The following is a 20,598-nucleotide window of genomic DNA, read 5'->3' on the forward strand; positions in this document are numbered from 1 at the left end:
CCTAACACAGTAAACGAAAACACTGGCTAACAATTAACCCTTTGATTGCCCTAGATGTTTAACCTCTTCCCAGCCAGTGTCATTTGTACAGTGAAAAAAAAATCCTGCACTCCCTGTGGTAAGCCTATGGGAAAACCTAATATATGTGCTCTTTATTATAGTGTCCCCATCAGTGTCACAATTTTAAATAATTATATTGACAAAAACTTTAAATACAGAATAAAGTGCAGTAGTGCTCCAAATGCCTCAATCTTAAATTGCATACACAGCTTCCTTGAATGCGCCAACTAAAAAGTCCATACATACAGCATAAGCATGTGCCCAGTAAAATTGTAAAAAAAAAATATAGTCCACAAAGTACTTCCAATAAAGTGCTCTATGTACATGCAGTTTTCTATCCACTATTCCACACCGTGGGGGAGCCCCCACCGGGGTGCTCTCTCACCAGCAGGTATGGACTGCCTGAGCTTATGCTGAGGTGGGTCTGACAGGCTTGCATTTAGTGATGGTTTCCCTAGTACTTGTTTCATACAAAAGATGGAACAACAGAAACCAACATAGGGTAATCCCGTTTTATTAAAACACTTAACCAGTTGCCTACCATGGGCATCTTACAAACGTCTATAAAACCCCCTCCTCTGTACACAGGACGTGTCTTGTACGCCCTACACTTTCTTATCTTTTCTTATCTCCTTCTGCTCAGCTACTGTGCACAGCCTGTGAGATCCTATGACTGGGATCTAGTCAAAAGCCTTCCTCACTGAATGATTACTCTGACAGACAAACTCAGTGAGAATTCAATGTAACATTTTAAGCCAAAACAACAACAAACACGTAACATAGTAGCTATCTTGTCTCCTGCATTCCCAGTCAGACAGATTTGTGAGTGAGAGAGCTGCAGCTGACAGAGGAAATTTTTTATTGTGTGCATATGGAATTAATCCTTAATTAACCAGGATATGCTCTTCTTTATTATTTTTTTTTTTTTTTTTTACTACCCAACCCTTTCATTTCAACCTGTATAATCAGTGTTTAACAATTTCATCTCCTGTTCCATGTTTCTATTTTAAATTATTTGCTGAAAATTGTTTTTATAAAGCACATACAGTATATACATTGTTATCTTTAAAGATTTGCTGTTAAAAATATGTGGTATAGGGTATATCTGTTTTATTTTAAATCAGTAAGAACTATAAATTACTGATGCATTATGAGACAAAATGAAATGTATGCAAAAAAAAAAAAAAAAGATTTTTCTTTTGAAAATAACTTTAACATGCTTTGTACTAGAAATGTAATTTTAATGTTGCAGTAAATAGAACAAGCAGCTGAATAAAATGTATGTTTTCCTCACATTAATGGTACTTGTGTTCAAAATATTACTGATCAAACTTGAAGAAATACTTTTTTTTCAGATTTTTACTCTTTTTTTTTTTTTCCTTTTTAAAAATCTAATTTAAGAAATTCTCAGAGGACTTTAGGGTCAAGAGAAAGCCCCGTTTGTCCCCAAAAAACAATATATGTATCAATTCTTTATCATAAGTAATTACAAAGTTATAGACTCATATACCGATACAGCAGAAATCTGAAATATGGTCTGGTCCATAGAGGGTAAACAGGTGTGAGAGCTGAAGTGGTTAAAAAAAGCTAAAATGTTTACTCACATTTGCAGGTGCCATAATCCCGGCACTGGGAATGATCTGCCAACAGTATAGTATGTCCATCGCTGCTCTGTGTTCCTCTGGAGCCAGCTGCATTCCACTAGGTGGAAGTACTGGGGTGCAGGGTACAGGGGCGGGCAATACAGTCATGTACCCAGTACTTCCGCCTAAAGAAGAAATCAGTATACGTACCTTTTTTGAAGCCAACCGACCCAATCCCACGCTGAGCTGTGGAGGCGGGTGCAGAGGAGGCAGCTGACAACGGAAGCCCCATAGTAAGCTTATGGGTGATGTCACTCCCCATTCATTTCCCAGCCATTGTCGGCTTTGTCCTTTGCAGAGTTTCCGCGGCTGGAGACTGGATCGGATCGGCTTCAAAAAAGGTATGTATACTGATTTCTTTTTTACAGGGCTAGATAGGTTTGTGTTAAATCGTGGATTTCTGTAGATGCAGGGATTTTAGTGTTATGCCCAGTACACGCGGTCGGATTTTCCAACGGAAAATGTTCGATGGGAACTTGTTGTCGGAAATTCCGATTGTGTGTAGGCTCCATCTGACATTTTCCATCGGAATTTCCGTCACATAAAATTTGAGATCTGGATCTCAAATGTTCCGACAACAAAATCCGTTGTCGTAAATTTTGATCGTGTGAACACAATTCTGACGCACAAAGTTCCACGCATGCTCACAATCAAGCAGAAGAGCCTGCACTGTCTATTGAACTTCCTTTTTCTCGGCTCGTCGTTTTGTACGTAACCGCGTTCTTGACGTTCGGAATTTCCGAAAAGATTTCTGTGACCGTGTGTATGCAAGACGACTTTGAGCCAACATCTGTCGGAAAAAATCCATGGATTTTGTTGTCGGAATGTCCGATCATGTGTATGGGGCATTAGGCTGGACTTCCACTTTAACCTTGTCCCTAAGCTCCTAATGCAAGCTAAAAAAGAACCTGTCTATTGAAGAGTGCTACCGTATAAGATAAATCCTATGAACATACCTGTCTGTGGTAACAGTGTGTGTTACAGATGTTTTACTTTTCACAGTTGTTCTTGATAATGTTGTGAATCGGCAGGTCCGGCGGCTGCGATGGCAGACAGGACCCAGTAATCGTTCTCAAGAAAGAAGGAACAGTTATTCTGTCAGAGTGTAAAAGAGAGATCTTGCGTTTCAGCTGAGCTGTAACATGGATCTTTTTTTTCCTCAAGTACATCCATCCCACACAGTTAGAAATCACTCATAGGGAACACACTTAACCCCTTGATCGCCCCTGTAGTTAACCCCTTCCCTGCCAGTGTCATTTATAGTGTCAGTGCATTTTCTTTTTTTTTTTTTTTTTAGTACTGATCACTGTAGTGGTGTCACTGGTCCCCAAAGAGTGTCACTTGGTGTCAGATTTGTCCGCCGCAATGTCGCAGTCCCGCTAAAAATTGCTGATCGCCGCCATTACTAATAAATACAATAATAAAAAAAAAAAGGTCCATAAATCTATCTCATAGTTTGTAGATGCTATAACATTTGCACAGACTAATCAATATACGCTTATTGGGATTTTTTTACCAAACATTTGTAGCAAAATACATATTGGCCTAAATTGATAAAGAAATTCTATTTTTTTCTGGAAATGTTTTATAGCAGAAAGTAAAAAAATATTGTTTTTTTTCAGAATTGTCTGTCTTTTTTTGTTTATAGAGCAAAAAATAAAAACCGCAGAGGTGATCAAATACCACCAAAAGAAAGCTCTATTTGTGGGGGAAAAAATTACAAATGTAATTTATGTATAGCGCTGCTTGATAACACAAGTGTCAGTTAAAACAATGCAGTGCCTTATCACAAAAAAATGGCCTGGTCAGGAAGGGGGTAAAACCTTCGGAGCTGAAGTGGTTAAAGTGGTTGTAAACCCTTACATATACCCAGTGAAGGGACTGGCCTCAGGTGATACACAGAGATTAAACAAATCCTCCTACATAAGTTGTACCTGTTTATTTGCAGTCTTCTTGTCAATACATTTGCTCAAAGTGCTGACCTAATAAAGCTTGTCCAGAAAAAAGGGGACGGAGTGCTGAAGTTACACTCTGCAGAGCTCAGTGAGGAGAGGTCTGAGAGCTGATTGGAGGGAAAGGACACACAGCACACAGGAAAAGAGCTGAGGCTGTCAATCAACTGGAGAGCCTTCCCCTGTCACCATTTTTCTCTTGGTGTCAGAAAAAACTTGTCAGAAGTGATTCATGCTAAAAGCAGAGGAACAATGCAGCAGGCAGGAATATCGCTTAGTGCTCTTAATTTAGAAAAGTATACACTATAGAGAGATATACTTTTGTTCATATTTCATGTCTGATGTTTACGACCACTTTAAGTTCTAAATCCCAAAGATGAGATATAAACAAAGCATATCCCTCTATAGTTTATACTTGTCTCAATTAAGAGCACTAATGTAATTTCTGTTTGCTGCATTGTTCCTCTGTTACGAGTATGATTGCATATGTATGTCCTTTAAACAAAAAGTTTATTATTTATATTCTATAATATATAGGTGTTTCAATTAGCCATTGAGTCAATGTAAAGTGAATAATGCATACTCCAGTTGCTAAATTTGGTCTGGGCATCTACACCAGGGATCCTCAAACTACGGCCCTCCAGCTGTTGCAGAATTACACGTCCCATGAGGCATTGTAAAACTCTGACATTCACAGACATGACTAGGCATGATGGGAATTGTAGTTCCTGAACAACTGGAGGGCCGTAGTTTGAAGACCCCTGATCTAGACTTTGGTGATCTCAGATCATGAAGTTCTTAAGCTTTCACAATGAAGGTGCTTTTCAGGCATTTTAGGGCTAAAAAGAGCACCTGTAAAGCACCTCTCAAGCCTGCCCAGTGTGAAAGCCAGAGTGCTTTCACACTGGGACGGTGCGCTTGCAGGATGGGAAAAAAAGTCCTGCAAGCAGCATCTTGGTGTGGGTTAGGGAGTGGTGTTTACACCGCTCCCTAAATGCCCTGCCCATTGAAGTGAATGGGCAGCACTGCTGAAGCACCTGCAAAGCACTTGGGCAGCGCCGCAACAAGGGCGCTTTTAACCCTTTGTACAGCCGCTAGCCCTAGGAGGTTAAAAGCACCCCGCTAGCGGACGAAAATCTAAAACGACGGTAAAGCGCCACTGTTATTCTGCCCCTCAATACAGAGTAGTTGGTGAAAACAAAATAAGTTAATGATAAAGTGCCTCTCATATATAGAAAGTTTTTGTAGCTGAAAGTTTAACTTGATGATTTGTTAAAAGAATAATAAGCATGATATTTTTGGTAGAGCTTTAGAGGAAGCTTAGATTTCTGTGTTATGTCTGTAGCTAAGGTTGGCATGTATAAACGCACAGTTATAATAAGTGTTCTTCATTACATGCATATGATTTTATTTATTTTACAGAATACATTGGCTTGGCATCAGAGCCACTTGAAGATTCCCGATCAATGAGTCAATTAGAAGACGATTCTGGGTGTGATATTTCTAATGAAGATGGAGTAGATGCACTGACAGTTTCTCAAAGTTCTAACAACTGTGACCTACCCTTAACAAGCCTGTCAAGTTTTGCTTCGCCTTCAAATCCTCTTCCAATTAAAAAATGCATTACAGTTGGTAAAGGACAGCTGTCTAGTCAGATCGACTTTCTTAATCATCTTCTTGGACTGCGAAAACTGGCAACAGTAGGAGGCCATCTAACAAATTTGACAGAGTTTGGGAATGATAGTGGTATAGTACCAGAGTCTGTGTCTGGACTGCTGAATGGTTTACTTAGTTTGTATAAAAATCCAAATCCATCTGTCTCAAAATTTCAAACAGAAGCCATTAGAACTGTGACAAGTCTCATCTCTGATTCACACTTATCCAAGAATATTCTCACAGAGTGCATGAAGAGGTTAGAAACTTTTGAAAAAAGTGTACTCCAGATTATTTTAACAAATAGCCAAATAAACAGGGTAAGTGTTAATAATATTGGTTTGATTGTATTGTTTTTAATATGCCAGAAATACTTTGTGCATTAATTAACATATATGATTGGAATCATATGAAAGAGGTTTTTCGTATGTACTGTATATCTTTCATTGTTGCCATCACAATGTGCCAGTGTACTTAGCTCTGAGTTTAAGACTGTACCACAGCTCTTAAAGTTTTTTTTTTTCATAGAAACTCCATACTTGGGCATATACAGTCATACTAACATTTGTTAAACATAATTACAGGTTGAGCTCTTGTTTTGTGAGGTGTTGAGTACACTTCTAGTTGGGAACAATAAATGTGTTAAGCTAGAGCCGTATAGGTAAGGATTTTATTTTGTACAGCTTGTAAGCTGGCCCTAGATCAGGTTAATCTGAGCCATTCTGTAATATTCTGTTCTGTTTACCTGTTCTTTGTGATAGTTCACCTCAAGACAATGGCGCTACTGCTGTTACACATTTTCACATATTAGACAAAAGACATTAAAGATCAACAGCACAACCATTGGTCCCTCCACACATGTCAGGGTGCTGAGTGTAATCCTTGACTCTGACCTCTCCTTCAGCCCCCACATCCAATCACTGGCTAAATCTTGCTGCCTTAAGCTCCGCAACATCTCTAGGATTCGACCCTTCCTGACTAATGACACCACAAAGCAACTTATTCACTTCTTGGTTATTTCCCGACTTGACTACTGCAACTCTCTCCTTAATGGCTTACCCTTACACAGGCTACCCCCCTTCAGTCTATTATGAATGCTGCTGCTAGACTAATACACCTCACTAACCGATCTGTGACTGCTGCTCCTCTCTATCAAACCCTTCACTGGCTTCCCCTACCCCACTGTATAAAATTCATAATAATAACCATAATATACAAGGCCATGCACAACATCGCCCCCAGCTACATCACCAACCTCATCTGCAGATATCGCCCAAATCATCCCCTCCGCTCCTCCCAGTACCTCCTGCTCTCTAGCTCCCTTGTTATCTCCTCCCACGCTCACCTTCAGGACTTCCCCAGAGCCTCTCCCATCCTCTGGAACTCCCTGCCCCGGTATGTCTGATCAGCCCCTAACCTGTCCACCTTTAGGAGATCCCTGAAAACTAATTTATTCAGGGAAGTCTATCCCACACCCACTTAAGAACTGTACCCGAGCCACCCCCATCAAATCATCCTCTGCAGCTATTACCTTTTGTACCACCACCCCCTCTCTTTAGAATGTAAGCTCTACAAGCAGGACCCTTCTGTATTAAAGTGTACTGTAATTGTGCTGTGCCCCCCTCTACATTGTAAAGCGCTGCGTAAACTGTTGGTGCTATATAAATGGTGTATAATAATAAAATGGTCGTAAACCCCATTCATGAAATTTGGACTAAGCACATATATCTGTAGTGTTTACATATCTCTCTTCAAAGCTCTAAGTCCCGTTTGTCTCTGTGGCTTTGTTCCTCTGTTATCAGCATAAGTCACTTCTGTGAAGTTCTCTGATAGATGAGATAACATGAACTGAAAATTTGTGTCAGGAGGGAGATAAGCGGGGAGCTTGCCTATTCAGAATACCGCTCTGCACGTTCCTTCATTCTTCTGTCTATGAGGAGGGGGTGTGTCCCTTTCCTCCATTCAGTTCTCACACAGTGTAAGTACAGTCTCCCCACCCACCCCTATGTACTTCTGAAAGATGAAGAAAGATTTTTAACACAATCTACACTTTTGAAAGGGTGTAGAAAGGGAAAGATTGCAGATATACAAGTAAAACTTACGTAGGAGGATTTGTTTCATCTCTGTGTATCATCTGACGGTATTCACTTCACTGGGTATATGTGAGGGTTTACAACCACTTTAATGTTCACTAAGCATAGAAATCAAAGTTAGTTCAGCTGTCATCAGGCTTATCCTATAGAATCTAACTTGATTGCTATGGGTTGCATCAGTGCTTTTCTCACTGTATGTTGTGCTGCTTTGTAGCACCCTGGAGTTTAGTCAGGGAGCTCCTCGCAAATTTACTTGCCAAGAGTAGATATCTTGGTCGATTGATAGAGATCTATTGGTTTCTCCCTAAGTTTGTCCTTGTTGCACCTTCTCTTTTCTACCACTAGGTGACCGGGAACTTGGTGGTACTAGATATGAGGAGGGCAACCCAAGGTCAGGTTATGGGTATATGGGGTATCTCAGCCAATGGGCAGGGAATCCCTTGGCCTGCTGGGAGAACCTATATATTCAGTAGATGTCAGGTGATCTGTGTTCTGTACCACCCAGACTGCCATCTGGGTGGACTTGTGTCATCTGGCCTGGGCTGCTAGGCCAGAGATTGGGCCTATCCCGAGGAATTTGGCTGCCAGGCTGTGTGAGGGCCTATCCAGAGGTAAGAGGACAGCGCAGGCTTGCAGACCAACTAAAAGTGACAGTTCTGCCGGCCCAGTGAACCTGTCAGTGGTCAGAGGTAGAAGGGAAGCTGTCGCCACTAAGGGACCATTCGCCTTTGCCAGGGACCACATTGAGTAACTAAAGCAAGTACTGGAATCATATTCTCACTGAACGGGCACGGTGGAGAATCGGGAAACTTCAGGCTGTGATCAAGTCAGGGACCCAACCAGTGAAGGAGACGTTTGTAGAGCAGCCTTGTGTGTCAAGCCAGGGGCCGAGCTGGTTAGCATGGGTGAAGCTTGAGAAGTATCTGGAGTGCCAAGCTAGGGACCCAGCAGAGACACGGGGGTGACACTTGATGGGATACCACCGCAAACCTTGGAGGAGCTCAAGAGATTCATAGTCAGTGAATCAGTGGGTCCAGTGAGAGACCAGGAGCTCATTATTGAAGAACTACAAGTAGCAGTTTTGGTGGAGCTGAAAGAACTAGGAACTGGTAATGGACTGTTACCATAGGAGACAGCAATCCTGCATGTGCAGAAGTGGCGCCTTGCTGGGGCCTTTCCCTGTACGGTTGTTCCCCTATTGAAGTCCCAGAGTCTGCCAATTGAGTTTGCAGCTATCTGGGGTTGTCCTAGCCCTAACGCTCTTTCCCCAAAATATATAAAAAGGACTGTCAACAGAAATAAAACCTCTTTTAGAGCCAAGAAGTGTCTGGCACCCAATGACTTTTACCATCTTTGCACCCACTATGCCTCACAACCCACCACTTATTGAAGGATGTCAGCTATCTTTTGGCCTTGGAGGTTCTCATTAGACCAAAAGAGGTAAAAGACCTTGCTACACATACATGGTAAAAATGTAAGTTAATATTTGTTTTAATTTTTTTTTTTAAACAATGTGTATTCAGGTAGATTTAGATGTGCTGTGAGCAAGAGATGTGATGTTTCTGTACCTCCCCGTTTTAACCCCATTTTTGCTGACAAATGTGTTGCGATGCTTCCCCATTTGCCTGAGTGTGCCGCATTCAGTGCGCTTGTCGCCCACCGATCTCTACATGTTGGGTAGACTTTGCTGCAAGCTTGAAACTTGGCATGTAAACACCCTGTCTGCTGCCTATTGCAGCTCAACCACCTCCCGACCAATGCCGTCATATGATGTCCTGGACTTTGAGTGGAGATATCTGCATGATGTTTTCAGCTGCAGGCATCATGCAGATATCATTCCTTTCTGCCGGCGATTCCATGCAAAACAAAGTAAAAATCATAAAGGCTGTTCAGCCGCTTGATTGTTTTTACAGGCGGCATCCTCTGGTGCTTCTACCAGATGGTCCCTGGCCATCTCTATGACCTTTGGAGGCCGGGCGCAACTTTCGGCCTCGGCAGATGCAAACACTGCCGTGTTTTGGCAGGAAAGGCTGAGGTCGTAGTTGGTAAGGTTGAATAAAGACAAAAGTCCATCCAGTTTAACCTGAGCGTGTGTGTGTGTGTGTGCGTGTGTATGTCATTATAATTTTCAATATCCCAGTACATTGTGTTTGCTATGAAACCCATCTTAGGCCCCTTTCACACTTTTATGACTACAAAGTCACGCGATTTTACCGCGATTTCACGGTCGCTATTTTTCCGCGAATTTACTGCGATTTGGGAGCAGTACTACTTTGGCCCCTTTCACACTTATAAGACTTGTCCCATGATTTTGTACTGCAAAATCGTATGACAAGTCATTCTCCATGATTGTCAATGACTACCATTCATATTGGCACGACTTTAAGGCCCCTTTCACACTTATACGACTTCCAAGTCGCGCGATTTTCCCGCGATTTTGCCGCGATTTTACCGCGATTTGCTGCGATTTTACAGCGATTTGGGAGCAGTACTACTTTGTACGGCTTTGCCACATTTTTGGCATTAACAAATGAAAACATACAGTAGTTGGTATGAATCATAAGGGGGAACTCCACGCCAAGTTTTAAATAAAATAACTGGCATGGGTTCCCCCCCAGCGGCATACCAGGCCCTTAGGTCTGGTATGGATTGTAAGGGGAACCCCCTACGCCGAAAAATCGGCTTGGGGGTCCCCCCAAAATCCATACCAGACCCTTATCCGAGCACGCAGCCCGGCCGGTCAGGAATGGGGGTGGGGACGAGCGAGCGCCCCCCCCCGGACCGTACCAGGCCGCATGCTCTCAACATGGGGGGTGGGTGCTTTAGGGCATGGGGGGACGCCTACGCCCCCCCACCCCAAAGCACCTTGTCCCCATGTTGATGAGGACAAGGGGCTCTTCCCGACAACCCTGGCCATTGGTTGTCGGGGTCTGCGGGCAGGGGGCTTATCGGAATCCGGGAGCCCCCTTTAATAAGGGGGCCCCCAGATCCCGGCCCCCCACCCTATATGAATGAGTATGGGGTACATTGTACCCCTACCCATTCACCTAGGGAAAAAAGTGTCAATAAAAAACACAGTACACAGGTTTTTAAAGTAATTTATTAGGCAGCTCCGGGGTCTTCCGACTTCGGGGGTCCTCTTCCGACTTTGGGGGTCTCTCCGGCGTCTTCTCCCGGTGTCCGCATCTTCTGCCGGCTCCACCGATATCTTCTGCCACTCTTTTGCTAGCGGTGCCCCGGACTTCTGGATCGTCTTCTTCTCTCTTCTCTTCCAGAGATGTTGACACTTCTTCTTTTCTTCCAATGTTGACACGACGCTCTCTCCAGTTGCAATGGTCTCTGAGCTCTCCGCAACGGACTTATATAGGCGGTGACCCCGCCCCCTTATGCCGTCACAGTCCCTGGGCATGCTGGGACTGTGACGTTTTAGGGGGCGTGGTCACCGGGTGATGACCACGCCCCCTTATGACAGCACAGTCCCAGCATGCCCCGGGAGAGTGACCTCATAAGGGGGCGGAGTCACCGCCTATATAAGTCCATTGCGGAGCGCTCAGAGACCATTCCAGCTGGAGAGAGCGTCGTGTCAACATTGGAAGAAAGGAAGAAGGCAGAAGGCAGAAGTCCGGGCCACCACTAGCAATTGAGCTGCAGAAGATAGCGGAGGAGCCGGCAGAAGATCAGGACACCGGGAGGAGACGCCGGAGAGACCCCCGAAGTCGGAAGAGGACCCCCAAAGTCGGAAGAAGACCCCCGAAGTCGGAAGAGGACCCCCGAAATTGGAAGAAGACCCCGGAGCTGCCTAATAAATTACTTTAAAAACCTGTGTACTGTGTTTTTTATTGACACTTTTTTCCCTAGGTGAATGGGTAGGGGTACGATGTACCCTATACTCATTCACATAGGGTGGGGGGCCGGGATCTGGGGGCCCCCTTATTAAGCCCCCCACCCGCAGACCCCGACAACCAATGGCCAGGGTTGTCGGGAAGAGGCCCTTGTCCTCATCAACATGGGGACAAGGTGCTTTGGGGTGGGGGGTGCCCCCCATGCCCCAAAGCACCCACCCCCCCATGTTGAGGGCATGCGGCCTGGTATGGTCCAGGGGGGGGGCGCTCGTTTGTCCCCACCCCCATTTCTGACCGGCCGGGCTGCGTGCTCGGATAAGGGTCTGGTATGGATTTTGGGGGGGACCCCACGCCGATTTTTTCATTTAAAACTTGGCGCGGTGTTCCCCTTCAGGATTCATACCAGACAGCTGTCAGCACTGCCTGTCGCTCATCGCGAAAGGAAAAAAAAGTTTTCCTTTCCCGATCAGCGAGCCAGGCTTGTGATTACAAAGTCGTACTGAAATCGTGTCTATATTATTCAGGCACTATTTGCATGTTACTTGAGGGTTTAACATTGAGGTCTATGGAGTACAACTCGCATAGAAGTTGGACCAAAGTAGTGCAGGGACTACTTTCAAGTCGACACGACTTAAAGTCGTGCCAATATGATTGGTAGTCATTGAAAATCATGGAGAATGACTTGTCATACGATTTTGCAGTACAAAATCGTGGGACAAGTCGTATAAGTGTGAAAGGGGCCTAAGTCGTGCCGACTTCAAAGTAGTCCCCGCACTACTTTGGTCCAACTTCCATACAATTTGTACTCCATAGACCTCAATGTTAAACCCTCAAGTAGCATGCAAATCGTACCTGAATAATATAGACACGATTTCAGCACTACTTTGTAAGCACAAGCTGAGAATGGTTAATGCCAAAGTTGTGGGAAAGTCATACAAAGTAGTACTGCTCCAAAATCACGGTAAAATCGCTACAAAATAGCGACCGCAAAATTGCGGTAAAATCGTGCGACTTTGAAGTCGTATAAGTGTGAAAGGGGCTTAAGTACGACTTTGCCACAACTTTGGCATTAACCATTCTCAGCTTGTGCTTACAAAGTAGTGCTGAAATCGTGTCTATATTATTCAGGTACGATTTGCATGCTACTTGAGGGTTTAACATTGAGGTCTATGGACATCAACTCGCATGGAAGTTGGACCAAAGTAGTGCAGGGACTGGTAGTCATTGAAAATCATGGAGAATGACTTGTCATACGATTTTGCAGTACAAAATCGTGGGACAAGTCTTATAAGTGTGAAAGAGGCCTAAAAGTTTTTTTTTTGTGGAATTTATCTACACTCCCCACTGACACCTTCAACTGTGGAAGGGAATTCCACATCCTTACAGCTCTAACAGTAAAGAACCCCTTACGCAGTATAGGATTGAACAACTTCTCATCCAACTTCATTGTGTGGCCGCGTGACGTCTTTAGAAACCATAGGTTAAATAGTTTCTTTCCAATGCTAGAGTCACCATTCAAAGATTTGTTTATTGCGATAATATTCCCTCTTAAGCGCCACTTCCCCAGGGAGAATAAGTTTAATGTTTGTAATCATTCCTGATAACTGAGGACCTCCACCCCCCTTATTAGCTTTTGTTGCCCTTCTCTGGACTTTATATTTTTCTGTTTTCCTTAAACTACACAGGAGCTGGTTGCTTAGCAAAGTGCTGTGTGGTTTTGACAGAGAATGAGATAAAATAGAAGTCACAGAAAGTAACTTGGCAACTGACAAATATACAGAGCACATGTAAACATGATGATTCTGTGAAACACTAATTTAATGCACCTTTATCGTGGTGTAGATTGATAGGATTTTTATAATAATTAGAGCATGAGTAATGCATAACATTATAAGTCTGATATTCACTATTAAAAATGTCTTTGTTAGCTGAACCCGTGTTCATGCCTTCTGGTTTAATTTTAGTAAGGTTTGGACATAATACCTTATGCTCTTCTGATGTTTAAGCATGAATCAGAGTGGCTAAATATTACTGGACCTCATACTGTATATACAGTGCCTTGCAAAAGTATTCACCCCTTTGCATTTTCGTGTTTTGTTGCCTCACAACCTGGAATTAACATGGATTGTTTGAGGATTTGCATTATTTAATTTACAGAAAATGCCCACAACTTTGAAGATTTTTTTTTTAATTGTGAAACAAACAACAAATAGGACAAAATAACAGAAAAAGTCCATGTGCATAACTATTCACCCCCCCCCCCCCCCCATAGTAGTTGCTTTGGATAAGTCTCTATGAGCTTACCACATCTTACCACTGGGACTTTTGCCCATTCCTCTTTGCAAAACTGCTCCAGCTCCTTCAAGTTGGATGATTTGTACTTGTGAACAACAATCTTTAAGTCTGACCACAGATTTTTTATTGGATTGAGGTCTGGGTTTTGACTAGGCCAGTCCAACACATTTGCATGTTTCCCTTTAAACCACTCAAGTGTTGCTTTAGCTGTGTGTTTGGGATCATTGTCCTGCTGGAAGGTGAAACTCCATCCTAGCCTCAAATCACACACAGAGTGGTACAGGTTTTGCTCAAGAATATCCCTGTATTTAGCACCATTCATCTTTCCCTCAACTCTGACCAGTTTCCCAGTCCCAACTGCTGAGAAACATCCCCACAGCATGATGCTGCCACCACCATGTTTCAATGTGGGGATGGTGTTCTTTGGGTGATGTGATGTGTTGGGTTTGCGTCAGACATATCGTTTTCTTTGATGGCCAAAAAGTTCATTTTGGGAGTCTCCCACATGCCTTTTGCAAAACTCGAAACGTGCCATTTTCTCCTGGCCACTCTGCCATAAAACCCAGTACGGCGTATTGTCATCCTATGTACAGATACTCCAGTCTCTGCTGTGGAATTCTGCAGCTCCTCCAGGGTTACCTTAGGTCTCTGTACTGCCTCTCTGATTAATGCCCTCCATGCCCCGTCTGTGAGTTTTGGTGTGCAGCGGACTCTTGACAGGTTTGCTGTTGTGCCATGTTCTTTGAATTTGGTTCTGATAGATTTGATGGTGCTCCTAGGGGTCATGAAAGATTTGGATATTTTTTTTTATAACCTAACCCTGACTTGTACTTCTCAACAAGATTGTCCCTTACTTGTTTGGAGAGTTCCTTGGTCCTGTTGAAAAAACGTTGGTAAAACATATCCAACAAAAAAAATCAAATTTCTTTATAAATTTAGACCAAAATATATTCTGAAACACGTCTTTTGGTAAAAACAATCCCAATAAGTGCATATTAATTCGGGGGAGCTGCTACAACTTTCACACAAACCATTTAAAATCTTGAGAATAGAATGGTGGTGATTCCAGTATGTCACACAATATTGGCGCAACATTTGATTAAATTAATATTTTCAGTTTTAGTGCAAACAGATGAGATTGTGCCAAGTAAATGGATACCAAACATGTCAAGCTTTAAAATTGTGTGTACATGCAAAACTGTGACAAACATCCGTATATAAAAATTTCCATAGGTGACACTTTAAAAGCCTTTACAAGTCATCTATTTAGTTAACTGTAAATGTAAATAGCCCTGGATTTATTACTCACACCCTGGTCTGTTTTTGTATGTGGGCACCCCCAATGCATGTATTTATGTTCATATTTACTTTCAACCACTTTTATTGAGACAAAATTAGAGAACAAATAAGAACAGAGACAAAAAATATCACAAATTGTCAGAACAGAAAAATCAAGTCGCATTACTATGAACATATAATAAAAAAGGAATCATGTGGTTCGGACATAATATTCGTGACCCAACATAGCCAACATCAGGATGAATGAATTGTGGAAGCTAAAGTCTAATTGTGTTTTACCCAATTGCACATGGGCTGTCCGATCAGTTTTTCAGGCGGACCTGATCGGACCATCCATTCACCATTATAATATCAAGGAAATATTTATATAATTAGCTAAGGCTCCCAAATACCCATACATTTCTGGACCGTGTCTAGGGGGATGCTGACAATCCACTCCTGTGACATAATCCATGAAATGTATCCTTTTCGCCACTGTTAGGAACAAGGTGGGTTGTTTCCATGCTCGAGTGATATTAAATTTGGCGCCTAGGAGAATTAAAATTTTGTAACTTCTACTTACTCTTAGACACTCTTTCTACTGGAAAGTTGGGAAATTCTCTGGTTAAAGACTTGGAAACCGAGAGACCTGTGATCCTAAGTGTCAGCTGGAAGATCTTATTCCAGAACCCTCTAATTCTCGGGCAGTCTCACCAGATATGTAACATTGAGCCCAGAAGACCACAACCTCTAAAACAAAGGGAAGAGGCGGACGGATAAAGTTTAGCCAGTCTGGATGGGACTAAGTGCCATCTCGTCATTACCTTCAGGCTCGGTTTGATCAAGGTAATGTTAAGCACACCTTGAAAGGAGTGGAAGAAGGCCCTCCAAATCCCATACCTTTTGAGAGTTCTTTTTCCCAGTCGAACACGTACAGGGGTTTGGTAGAATCTGTTGACAATGACTTGTAAATTACACTGATTCCTCCCCTCTGAGCCATGGTCTGGCCACAGCATTGCTCATAGGCTGTGATTCTGGGAGGGTCGGGTTTGTTCACCCATAGGGTGTGTAAGCAGTGGGAAATTTGAAGCAACCTAAACCTTTCTGTCAGGGGCATGTCCAGCTTACTTACAGGAACTAATGGAGATCGGCCCAGAGGACTTGAAAAAATGACCAATTCTGTACAACCCTTTGTTTAGCCACCATTGAGAAGCTTTAATGTAGCGATGGGCCAAATGACCCCCTGTTCTGTTCGCACAAGAAATTTCGAACATCATGAAAGTTTGGAACCAAATAACGAACCCCATTGAAGTCTATAGGACTGGAACTGGAAAGATCGAAAGTGCCCATTTTGAAGGATTATTTGCAAGTAATTGGGCATACAATGGTTATGGAGGTCTGGGTACTGTCCTGGGGGACATGTATCAATGAAAAAAAATATTTTGTAAGTGGTTTGCGGAGCCAGTCTCTATGATGAGGCCATAATGTAGTGCACTTGACTCAAGATTAGAGATTTTTTTGGATACATTTTGGTGTCTTTTCCACAGACTTTGTACAGAAGTAACAGGTGCGGAAAAATTGGTCTTTGGGTGTCGGTGGTGCCTTCACACCGTAACCCTATAGAGGTACTCTTGCTGAGAGCAAGAATTGGCCTTGCTGTCAAAAATTTTAATGATTTGCACCTGTCAAACAATTGAAACAAAGTTGGTCTTTGGGTGTTAATTATGCCCATGAAACCTACACCAAAAAAATTATTTCAGATGAAATCAACATCCACAAAGCTAGGCAGCCTAGAAGTTCTGCAGAGATTCCACATCCCAAAAATATTTAATCAGCGACATCGGCATCAGGGACTTCATAGCTGCTGGTAATCCAGGACTGATTCATTTTGATAAATGTCAGATGGTCCACGGAGTCTGTGGACAAACATGTACTATCATCATTAACAAAACCTCCAGCAGCACTGAATGCCCATTCGGAAAGCACGCTGGATGCAGGGCAGCCCAGCAGATCAATTGCATACTGGGCAAGTTCTGGCCAGTGGTCTATTCTCATCACCCAGTAAGCCCATAGATTGTTGACTGGAAAGCTCTCCATCTCTGTTTTCACCCCTAGATAATCGTCCACCATGTGATGCAGACACTGCCGATGGGATGTGGAAGCTGACAGCCCTGGGCGGCGAGGACAAAATATTTGTGAAATGCATCACTTAGGCGGCCGCCTTCTCCACCGCTCCTCTCTTGACCAACAGAAGCCTCAAAATGACGTTTTCCACCAAACTGTAACCTACCAGAGTTGGGTAAAGCGTTAAACTCCTCTTTAAGGTGTCCTTAAGAGATTTAATCTTCTACATTCTATGTGGGGATGGGATGAGTTCTGAGACTTTCCCCTTGTAACCATGGTCAAGGAAGGTTGCCAACCAATAGTGATCCTTCTCCTTTAGGCCACATATTTTTGTGTCCTTTCGTAGGCTTTGAAGCATGATGGAGCCCATGCACCACCAATTTGTGGAGGAATGAGAAGCAGACTCCTCGGGGTCACTGAGGATTATAGTATCTGGAACTGCCTCCTCCCAGCCACGTACTACTCCCAAGGGTCCTGGGATGGAAAACCATCTCTTACTGTTTGATGTATGTCTTCCTCTGCTTCAATGCCTCCAAAACTGCCAGAATCCCCCACATCATCCTCCCCCATTGCCAAAGTCAAGTTCCACCTGGTGGGCATGTCACAAATCAGGCGGTTTATGGGGAGGTGGAATTCCCACTGAATTTCAGCCAATTGAGCACTGGCTGTGTATGACCGTTTCAAATGGCTACAGACTCTTCTGACCTGCTTTAGCAGATCTTCCAACCCTGGAACCTATTTAAGAAATGCTGCACCACCAAATTGAGGACATGTGCCAGGCATGGCACATGTGTTAACTTTCCCTGTCTAAGGGCGGACAGGAGGCGTGGTGGGAACCACCTCTGGGCCTGTCCCTGCAGAGCTGCAAGAATCTCTACTCTATTGTGGTTCCTGTCCCCTAGACACACCAGCTAAAGCACTGCATGGCACCTTTTAGCCTGATTAATTGAATAGCCCCTTGAACGCTTAAGGGGTACTTGTGGTTCAAAGGACAATTCAGCAGAGGAGGGCATGGAGGAGGCATGGAGGAGGAGGAGGAGGGGGTAGAACTGACAAATCTCATATCACCACTAGCTGTATGGAGACGTGACGGCACAACAAGCTGCAGCACTGAGCCCTGTCCTGCATCCTTCTGACTTGTAAGCAGAGTTACCCAGTGTGCTGTGAACAAAATATATTGTCGCTGACCATGCTTGCTGGACCACATGTCAACAGTAATGTGGACTTTGCGTCTGACTGCCTTGCCCAACGATGCCGCAACATTGCTTTCCACGTGATGGTACAGAGCTGGAATGTCCTTAAGTGAAAAGAAATAGCGACTGGGAACCTGCCATTGTGGTACAGCACATTCTGCAGATTCATGGAAGGGACCAGAATCCACCAGACAGGCAGAAGTTGTATAGCCAGCAGCTTTGACAAGCTTGCATTTAGACGCTGGGCATGTGGGTGGCAGTGACTGTATTTTTTTCTGCTGCAGCAGATGGGGCAGAGAAATTTTCCAGCTATAGTCTACAGCTGGTGGTGTGCTACTGGTGGATGTGCTGCAATGACCTGGGACACCCTGCACTATACCATCACCCTGTCAGTGGAGGCTGCTGAGAGGTCATCCTCATTACCACTGGAGATAACTTGGCAATACGCTGTGGCTGGGGGAACATGACTGCCAATTTGTGTACCAGTGTTTTCCCCTCTCTGTAGGCTCATGTTCTTGCCTTCCTCAAGCTCAAAACCAAAATTTGAATCAAGTTATGGCTGTGCATCGTCAAGAAGCAAGTTGCTGATGCTGTGTTCAAATAAATCAGCTGACTCCTCCATGTCTGATGCTGGGGCTATGGCGGTAATAGCTGAGGACAAGGAGGCAGGTTTAGCCACTCTGGCAGCTACAGTGGACTGTGCACTAGTCTATACTTGGGTGACGGAGGATGAGGATAGTTTAGTAAGCCAGTCCCCCACCTCCTCTGCATGCTATGGCTGGATAGCTGGATAGCATGGGCAACATGCTATGTGCAGTAACGCACAGAAAAATACTGCGTTAAACATGCACTAACGCACAGGCATATATGCCGTTAAACGGCATGTAACACATTGAAATATACAGCGTTAAGCTTGAAGTAATGCACTGAAATATACTGTGATAAATGGCACATAACGTACTGAAATATACAGCATTAAACGTGCACTAACGCACAGAAATATACTGCGTTAAACTTGCAGTAACGCACTGAAATATACTGCAGTAAACCTGCCCTGACAAAATAAACTAACACTAATGTAAAAATAAATGGTCACTACACTCACACTGACTGAACTATCACTAGATTCACACTAAAGTGACACTAAAGTAAAAATGAATGGTCACTGACTACACTCACACTGACTGAACTATCACTAGATTCACACTAATGTAAAGAAGAATGGTCACTACGCTCACACTGACTGAACTATTACTAGATTCACAGTAAACTGATATTGTACACTGACAATAGAATCAGAATAGCACATTATAAGACACTAACTGTCTAGCAGCACTGAACAGAGCCCTGTTCTATGTCTCTCCACGCCGATATCACATACATATGGCCGCTATTGAAAGAATACTTTTATAGTGTGGGGTGGGACTAAGAGCAATGAGCCATGATTGGATGAGTCATCATGACAGCGTCTAATCATGGCTCTGACAGTGCTCTGTGCCGTATTTGGGCAAAGCTTTCATTGCTTCAGCCAAATGGATTCCAATGCATTGTGCGGCGGCGCAGCGCGTTGTGGTCATTCGGCAGGCTGAACAAACGGTCGAACTCCCAGATAATTCGGGTGATCGTCGAATGGGCGAGCAGCCAATGTTTGGCCTGAACTCTTGCTCATCCCTGCTTTAATGTTCATACCCAGGGGGAATTGAGGGTTGTGGGGCTAATGGGCAGATATCGAAGACCAATTCTGGGTGACTGAAGACTATCCCAGGCCAGTGAATGTGAGAGTTGAAGCTAAATTAGGAGGGAATTTTTTTAGGTGAGTACCACACTAAGAAGTCCAGAGTGAACTGGAGAACCGCCTGTCTTTCCATATGCTCCCAATCAGGCTTAGCTACTCAAGAGTAAATGATTGAGATCTGGGCTAATTGAGTTGCCTGATAATACCAAAGTAAGTTCGGCAAACCCAGGTCCTTTAGAATGTAGGCGGAATAAAACCAGCTTTGCCACTTGATGTCTCTTAGAACCCCAATTAAAGTTAATAATTTTTGTCTGTAAGCACTGAAGAAGGTCATTTACAATAGGGATGGGCAAGGAGTGAAAAATGTATAGCAGGCATTAGAGCAATGTCATTTTAATCGAATCAACCTGGCCCAGCCAGGAAAGATCAAATTGTGCCAACTGCTGGAGGTCCACCTCTAATTTCTTGTAGATCGGGGGGAAGTTGACTGCGTACATTTGATCTATGCCAGCAGCTAGATGTATCCCTAGTTATGGAATGACTGACTCACTCTAAACAAAATCAAAATGTTTTTTCAGACGTTCCACTAATGAAAGCATAACTGTAATATTTATAGTTTGCGATTTAGACATGGTAGTGAACAATCCTGAAATCCGACCAAAATCACCTACTAACCAACAAATATTTGGGGTTGAAATTAGCGGGGAGGTCACCAATAAGAGGAGATCAT

General features: G+C 43.5%; 1 protein-coding gene across 1 annotated transcript in view; it reads left to right on the forward strand.

The window, feature by feature from the left end:
• MEI4 (meiotic double-stranded break formation protein 4) overlaps positions 1-20,598 on the forward strand; it is a 364,267-nt gene that overhangs the window by 41,330 nt on the left and 302,339 nt on the right. The window contains exon 2 of the mRNA XM_073626838.1: positions 5,078-5,628. Within this exon, the coding sequence (XP_073482939.1) occupies positions 5,078-5,628 (551 nt within the window). The remainder of the gene's footprint in view (positions 1-5,077; positions 5,629-20,598) is intronic.

This window comes from Aquarana catesbeiana, linkage group LG04 (assembly GCF_042186555.1).
Source record: "Aquarana catesbeiana isolate 2022-GZ linkage group LG04, ASM4218655v1, whole genome shotgun sequence".
NCBI classification, from domain to species: Eukaryota; Metazoa; Chordata; class Amphibia; order Anura; family Ranidae; genus Aquarana; species Aquarana catesbeiana.